Raw genomic sequence first — 8,663 nt, 5'->3', positions numbered from 1 at the left:
ACACATACGCAAGCACGCACGCACACATGTACACACACACGCACATACACACACAAACTTACGTACACACACACGTAAGTATATACACACAAACACGCACACACATGCACGCACACCCCCCCCCCCCACATACACATACACACACACCCCCACACACACCAAGCCTCTCATCATCTATACAGGCACACACACACACACACACACACACACGTACGTACACACACACACACCCACCCACACCCCCCTCCCACCCTCTCTACTGTACGTAAAGGATATTGGTCTGCTGGTTGAAGGGCACTATGGGTACGATGACGGCCTGTGCGCGTACGGCCTGCAGGTAGCTCTGGGACAGCATGCCCACGGTCAGGCAGCCGCCGTTCTTGGTGAAGATCAGCGCGTCGCGGCCCAGACGCATGGAGCCCGACTTGAAGCCGTTCCCGTACACGCCGATGGCCTGGCGGGCGTTCTTACCCTTCTCTGTGAAGCCGAAGCTGAGAGGCAGAGAGAAGAAGAAGAAAGCAGAAGTGTTGGGTGGGTCTGTGTCTGTCTGGGTGCCAGAGAGCTAGAGGTTTTTGTTGTGGGTGTATGTGTATGTGTGCAGTACCGGCTCTCTCCTCTAGGAGGGGATAGAGGGGATCTTTTTTGTTTTATTTTTTTTAGGAAGTATAGTAAATGTGTTGGTTGTTGCCACCCACAAACTGATGTATGTGTGTGCAGTACCGGCTCTCTCCTCTAGGGGCCACTAGAGGGGATTTTCTTTATTTTCTTTTTTTTAGGAAGTATGTTGGTTGTAACTTCCAGTTATCATTCCTGTATAATTTGCCTAAAAAGCCTGTCCAATGTGTACCCAAAGTAAATTGAAAGCTGTTCCTGAACCATTTGGAGTAAATGCCTGGGGTTGGTCTCCTTTTGAAGGGAACACTCTGGAGTTTGTTCCCCAACAGGAAGAATGACTAAGTGGCCCTGGCATTGAGAAATACAAGTGTTTTTTAGCAATGTAAACAAACCGTTGTTGTCAGAATGTTATCGGTTGGGGGTCAACTATACGGCTTCATTAGTGAGTTTTATTACATTTGAAGACCAACTGAAGACCTTTCTTTAGCCTAGCTTTTATTGAGACAGCCCTTTGTATTGTTTTAAATATATACAATATAATTTGTATTTATTTATTTAAATGTCTAAATAGTGTAGGCCTGTTCAATTTATTATTGCCATTTTTATGTTATTTTATGAAAGAAAATGGTGGAAAGAACATCGGTTTCTCTTGAAACTTCCAGAACAGTCTGTTAAGGCCCACAGTTTCTGCTTAGGGCATAAATAGGTAAGCCGGCACCGTGTGTGTGTGTGTGCGTGTGTGTGTGTGTGTGTGTGTGTGTGTGTGTGTGTGTGTGTGTGTGTGTGTGAGAAAGAGAAGATGTTAAAATAGATCCGGTATGTTGGTGACTCACTCCTCTGTGGTTTGGGTCTGGTGCCTGCAGGGGAGGGCCACAAACTATGTGTGTGTGTGTGTGTGTGTGTGTGTGTGTGTGTGTGTGTGTGTGTGTGTGTGTGTGTGTGTGTGTGAGTGTGTGTGTGTGTGTGTGTGTGTGTGTGAGTGTGTGTGTGTGTGTGTGTGTGTGTGAGTGTGTGTGTGAGCATGTGTGAAAGAGAGAGAGAGAGAGAGAGAGAGAGAGAGAGAGAGAGAGAGAGAGAGGGTGTATGTGTGTGTGTGTGTGTGTGTGTGAGTGTGTGTGTGAGCATGTGTGAAAGAGAGAGAGAGAGAGAGAGAGGGTGTATGTGTGTGTGTGTGTGTGTGAGTGTGTGTGTGTGAGCATGTGTGAAAGAGAGAGAGAGAGAGAGAGAGAGAGAGAGAGAGAGAGAGAGAGAGAGAGAGAGAGAGAGAGAGAGGGTGTATGTGTGTGTGTGTGTGTGTATGTGTGTGTGTGTATGTGTGTGTGCGTGTGTGCTCTCTCCTCAACCGCAACGTTGTGTTTCCTCACCTGAGCATCTTGTGCAGTTTGTTGGGGGTCATGCCGCTGCCGTTATCTGTGAAGGACAGACACAGCTGCCCCTGCTCCTCCACCACATCTATCCAGATCTGCTTTGCAGTGACACCTGGGTCTGACGCATTGTCTGCACACCAGAGAGATGGAGAGAAGGAGAGAAAGGGAGAGAGAGAGAGAGAGGGGGGGTGGGTGGGTGGGTGTTCAGTCAGATGACCAACACATATCCTGACATGTCCTGGCTTGAAAAAACGGCTTCCTTCCTCACTGCCTGTAACAGTTTTCTCCCCGCCCATCTTGATCTATTTGTGTTCCTGCTGCTGCACCATGCATTGAAAAAGAAAGAAAAGGAGAGGGCTTGTTAACCCAATGGGAGTTAAGTTAAGTTTACAAAGTGATGACAGGTATTATAGGCTGACTTTATAAGTGGAAGGGCTGCAATGTAATTGAAAACACTGTTAGAGTAATGTGGAATTCTATTACATTCTATATTTATATTTTTTTAAGTAATTTTTTCTGAGTGGGGCAGTCCCACTCATATTTTCATTGTGACAGAGACAGTAGAGATTTGACAGGAAGGAGGGGTGAGAGAGAGAAGGGATGACATGCAGGACATGTCCGCGGCCGGAATCGAACCGGGAACCGGGTTAAATGGTTAGCGCTTAAGGCAGATTTAGACTTCTGCGTAAAGTCGACGCCGTAGCCTTGCGTAGTCCCGCATGGGCCCGCCTTGCCTACGGCGTAGGTTGACGTGCACATCTCCCAAAATTTAAGAACGCGTCAGTTTCTACGCAACCGTAAGCTCTGTGATTGGTCCACATGGTAGCACATGATTCAGACTCTCTCGTAGACCAAAATGCGGAAGCCATGACAGAAATGTCATTTACCTTTTCTGTAATTACTCATTAATAAAGATTTGAAAAATTATGATAACCATCGTATTATCTTAGTTTAATGTCATTTCAATGTATCATATAACTTTTATTTACAACAAGCATAACAACAAAAAGATCGCTATTATGCCGCTTTGAGTACACCGTTCCAACGGAAGCGTCAGGCACAGCCTTCCTGAGCGAGATTCACATTTACGAGATGTACAATCCTGTTTATTTAGAAATAAATGATTAGTTACAGGGAGCCCCATGGCTGTTCGTTGGGTTTAAATTATATTTATGATAGACATATTTAATGTTAAGTTATCTATAAGAACTATGATTGGTCCGCTTGGTAGCGTCACATTCCGACTCTCGTAAATGCGGAAGTCATGACAGAAATGTCATTTACTTTTTCTGTAATTACTTATTAATAAAGATTTGAAAATGTATGATAGTTTACTGTCATTTCAATGCATTATAGACATTTTCTTTACAACAAGCATAAAAAAAAAGTTTTTTGATCGCTATTATGCCGCTATGAGTACACCGACCAACGCGACGCGGTCCGCGGACCAACGTAGAACTATAAACTTGGAGAGCCCTCCCGTAGGCTTCAGCGTAGCTGCGCGTAAATTCGACGCAGGAGTATAAATCAGGCTTTAGTCCGCTACGCCACCTAAGCGCCCCCCAGGAATTCTATTACATTCTATCGTTTCTGAGACGTCTGATTTTAACCACAGCATATTCTTGCACACTTGAATTTAGTAGGCAGTATGTAGTACATACTCATTGAGTATGCTAGTATGCAGTATGCTAGTATACCATTTCGAACACAGCCCTGGTCGCTACCAGGTTTAAGCAGCTAATTATTTGAGCCACATTCATGGAACGGAACTCGAGCTGAAATTATCGCGAATATCCCGGATTTGATTTAATCAGCCTTCTAGGAATACCCCCCTGTAGTTTTGTAGATCCTAGTTTTGTAGGTTGTGTTTGTTAATCTTATGTTTGGAGCAATTTAGTCTTATTTGTATTTGGATCTGTTAGTTAGGGTTATCACTTGGTCAGTTAATTAAATTACTTCATCCTTAATTTATACATTAGATTCATCTCGCTCTCTGAGTAGTTTTCAGTTAATGTTTCTCTGAAACCTGTTTATGTTACCTTTTTACAATAAATCTTGTTTATTTTATATTCTCCCGTCTCCTCTGGTTCTTGTCCCCCCGGTTTTATCTTATTGTTACACCCCATATCCCCTAGATCTTATATGGGGTTGTAACAACTGCATTGTACATATCTACTGTATATCTTAATGTACATACCTCACCCCTGCCTGTACATATTTCTGTACATACAGTACAGGCCAAAAGTTTGGACACACCTTCTCATTCAATGTGTTTCCTTTATTTTCATGACTATTTACATTGTAGATTCTCACTGAAGGCATCAAAACTATGAATGAACACATGTGGAATGATGTACTTAACAAAAAAATGTGAAATAACTCTAAATATGTCTTATATTTTAGATTCCTCAAAGTAGCCACCCTTTGCTTTTTTGTTGTTAATAAAATATATAATAATAATATTAAATATATATATATAATAACATATTATTAACACATATTATATTTAATATTATTCTTATATATTTTATTAACAACAAAAAAGCAAAGGGTGGCTACTTTGAGGAATCTAAAATATAAGACATATTTAGAGTTATTTCACACTTTATTGTTAAATACATAATTCCTATGTGTTCATTCATAGTTTTGATGCCTTCAGTGAGAATCTACAATGTACCAAATAGTCATGAAAATAAAGGAAACGCATTGAATGAGAAGGTGTGTCCAAACTTTTGGCCTGTACTGTACATACCTATGGCTTGCACTATGCACTATTACACATCCTACTGTACATACCTCGCCCCTGTGTACATATTTCTGTACATACCTATGGCTTGAACTATGCACTATTACACATCCTACTGTACATACCTCACCCCTGCCTGTACATATTTCTGTACATACCTATGGCTTGAACTATGCACTATTGCACATCCTACTGTACATACCTCGCCCCTGTCTGTGCATATTTCTGTACATACCTATGGCTTGCACTATGCACTATTACACATCCTACTGTATACCTCGCCCCTGCCTGTACATATTTCTGTACATACCTATGGCTTGCACTATGCACTATTACACATCCTACTGTACATACCTCACCCCTGCCTGTACATACCTGTGGCTTGAACTATGCACTATTACACACCCTACTGTACATACCTCGCCTCTGTCTTTACATACATACACACCTGTGGCTTGCGCTATATCTGGCTGGATGCCAAATGCATTTCGTCGTCACTGTACTTAGTACTAATGCCAATGACAATGACATTTAATCTGAATCTGCATTCCTGTGATGCATTGACTCCGATGTCATCGCGCGCTCCGACCATTTCGAAAAGCAACCAACAGACGGTGCGCACGCGACAAGCCCGTGTGCACCAATAACAAAGCACACAGTGGACCAGGCTTCTGCGAGCTGACTGGCTGCTGCATCCACATACACAACATCTGTCAACACTTACTAGTCTAAACTGCATTTAAAACAGCAAAAACTACAACAACAACAACAACAACAACATCTTAATGTGCCGTTTAACATGCAAAGGCCTGTTTAGGTGTTGATAAAAGTGAAAACGATCAGTCTACAAATAAACAAAAGCAGGGAGTCAGTCTGTTTGGCTGAACTCCACACAGCGACGTCAGATGGCAAAAAATTATAATGTAGGAAATGTCGTGTGTTGAATCCCCAAACACGTACGAACAGACAGGGTTTCTGACCGTGCATGTAACACATGCACCACTGTAAACTCATTGTTAAGGGTCGAATTCAAGAGAAACAGTGGGGAAAAGTGAAAAGAAAAGAAAAGTGGGCGACAATAAATGGCTTTTGTTGACCTGAGATGCCTCCATGCATGCATGCCTGTCACTCTCAGCCTGTGAAAAGCGGCAGGTGCACCACACACAAGGAAGAGCAACAACTACAACTCCTTTTTCTTTTGTTTTTGGGCGAAACACAACATGCAATGCATTACATGAAAATGTGCAACGTGTGAACATGCACCACAGTAATGCATTAACATGTTAACATGCAGTAATGCATTATACATGACAATGAGAGCAAAGCTTTTGGACAGAGAGAGAGAGAGAAAGTATGGAAAATGAAAGTGTTCTTTTTTGGTCACCTATTAATTCCGCAAACGCGCTGAAAGGCCATGTGTGACTTGTAGAATTGCTATTCAGGAAGGACGGGCTCATCTGTAAAATATTAACAGAAATTATCATGCTTTTTCTTCTTCTTCTTCTTCTTCTTCTTCTTTTGTCCCACAGTGAAATAATAATGTCACATCTACTTCAACTAAACAACAGGCTGTTACACACCATGACACATCCTGTTATATACACAACACACACGCACAGCACGTTGTTTTCAACAGTTTAAGTCATTATTATTGAATTATTTCATACTTACGGAACTCAGACGGATCCCGTGCTCGCTCATCCTCGCCATGTTTCACACATACACACCAGACACTTGCATGGCGTCGTGCACGCGCACGGATACGTCATTAGCTACGAGTCAAGTGACAGCAGGGGAGCAGCTTACAGGCACGAACACAGAACACACTACCTGCCTGGATCTGGACATTTACCTGGAGAAAGTTCTGGACAGTACATTTACTGTGACAGTACATTTACCTGGAGAAAGTTCTGGACATTACATTTACCTGGACAAGGACTGGACACTGGACAGTATTTACTGTGACAGTACATTTACCTGGAGAAAGTTATGGACAGTACATTTACTGTGACAGTACATTTACCTGGAGAAAGTTCTGGACAGTACATTTACTGTGACAGTACATTTACCTGGAGAAAGTTCTGGACATTACATTTACCTGGACAAGGACTGGACACTGGACAGTATTTACTGTGACAGTACATTTACCTGGAGAAAGTTCTGGACATTACATTTACCTGGACAGGGACTGGACAGTACATTTACTGTGACAGTACATTTACCTGGAGAAAGTTCTGGACATTACATTTACCTGGACAAGGGCTGGACAGTACATTTACCTGGACAAGGACTGGACAGTACATTTACCTGGACAAGGACTGGACAGTACATTTACCTGGAGAAAGTTCTTGTCACAGCTCCGCCCCTGGCTCATCAGCCGTCGATCAGTGGTTCCAGGTGTGAACGATTAAGAGCGCCCCTGGATCATCAGACGTCGATCAGTGGACGATTAAGAGCGCCCCTGACTAATCAGCCATCAATCAGTGGTGCCAGGTGTGGACGATTAAGACCGTGGGAAGTGGCTACGACAGCGGTTCCCAACCTTTTAGGACTCACGGCCCACTTTACAGATATGTCCAGTATTCGCGGCCCACTCAGCAGCGCGCATGAAACGCGCACGAGCGCTCAAAACAACGACGTAATTTGACCAAAAACTAGAGGGAGCGTGGCAAAAAAATACAAAATAAATAGCGGTTAAACCATTAAAGCCGAGCGGCGATGTTTTATATAGCAGGTGATCAAATACCAAGATCGTAAATGTTGTATGTGTTCAATATTTACGACCAAACATCCTTATGTGTGTGGGCAACTCTCGACTCCCGACTAGGGTTGCCAGATGGGCTCGGGGTTTTTTGGTGGAATTAGCGGTTTTAGACTGTGGTTAGGGTGGAAATTGTCGATCCCATCTGGCAACCCTGTTAGCGAGTCCGGGATCATGGAATGTAGCCAATCAAGAAGCGAGCTGACTTCTTCTTTTCGGATGGAAATATCGGCGCACACCACACACAATACGATCAAGGCTGTTCAATCCAAGATTTTTTATATTTTTAAAATTAAAACGTTTTTGTAACAAAAAGACGTCAATAAAATAAAAAATTTGCCCATGATTTGGCGGCCCACTTGCAGTACTCTCGCGGACCACCAGAGGGCCGCGGCCCATAGGTTGGGAACCACTGGGCTACGATCTGGCGATGACTGGAAGCAGGAGAGATGGTTGGTCCCAGTGTTCGTTCTCTCCACTCTCTAGTTCTTACCCGTTACCCTAGCCCAGCGGTTCCCAAACTTTTTCAATCAGGCCCCCCTTGGGTAATTGGAAATATTTTCGAGCCCCCCCTAACCCGGTCCCCACCTAGATTGATATAATTAATTGGGAATGGGAATGGACTTTATTTGTCATTGCTACAGTACAGGTACCAAACAACGAAATTTAGGAGGGGTGGCTCCCCTGGTGTTAGGAAAGGGGAAAAAAACACATTTTAGAAAAAGCATAAAAGCATAAAATCACAAGAAGGTAAGGAGCTGGTTTACATCAATAAAGGCTATGTACACAATCCACTGTACTATACTGCACAGATAGTCAACTAGGGTTGTCATATTGCATAAAGTTGTATAAAGTTGCATAATTGTATAAAGTTGTACAAACATTACATTTTCTCTTCTAATAATAACAAGACACATATATCCAACTATAGTTTTATATTTTATTATGGGTTGAAAAGGAACATAAGTGCTTGGCAAATGATCCTGTGCCACTGAAATATTCAACATATCAACATTAACTAATTTCTACTGCATCACTATTCTTACTCTACACATTCCTATCACAATTACGATCAATGACTTGTGTGTGCTTGCTTTGCCTTGCAAATCTTCTCAAAGCGGGGTTGTTGTTTTGAGACTGCCACTCTCAGTTCATTCTCAATGTTCAACTTCGA

The 8,663-nt window shown here is 42.7% G+C and overlaps 1 protein-coding gene across 1 annotated transcript in view; it reads right to left on the bottom strand.

Moving 5' to 3' along the window:
* LOC308154599 (MORC family CW-type zinc finger protein 3) overlaps positions 1 to 6,439 on the bottom strand; it is a 23,436-nt gene extending 16,997 nt beyond the window's left edge. The window contains exons 1-4 of the mRNA XM_080527763.1: positions 6,400 to 6,439; positions 6,113 to 6,185; positions 1,980 to 2,112; positions 275 to 491 (exon numbers count right to left, since the gene is read on the bottom strand). Of these exons, the coding sequence (XP_080383889.1) occupies positions 275 to 491; positions 1,980 to 2,112; positions 6,113 to 6,185; positions 6,400 to 6,438 (462 nt within the window). The 5' untranslated portion in view covers position 6,439. The remainder of the gene's footprint in view (positions 1 to 274; positions 492 to 1,979; positions 2,113 to 6,112; positions 6,186 to 6,399) is intronic.
* Between the last annotated feature and the right edge of the window lie 2,224 nt (positions 6,440 to 8,663).

This window comes from Nansenia antarctica, assembly GCF_963989245.1.
Source record: "Nansenia antarctica genome assembly, chromosome: 3".
Taxonomy (NCBI): Eukaryota; Metazoa; Chordata; class Actinopteri; order Argentiniformes; family Microstomatidae; genus Nansenia; species Nansenia antarctica.
The sequence above is the reverse complement of the archived record's forward strand: the minus strand, read 5'-3'. Positions and strand labels throughout refer to the sequence as shown.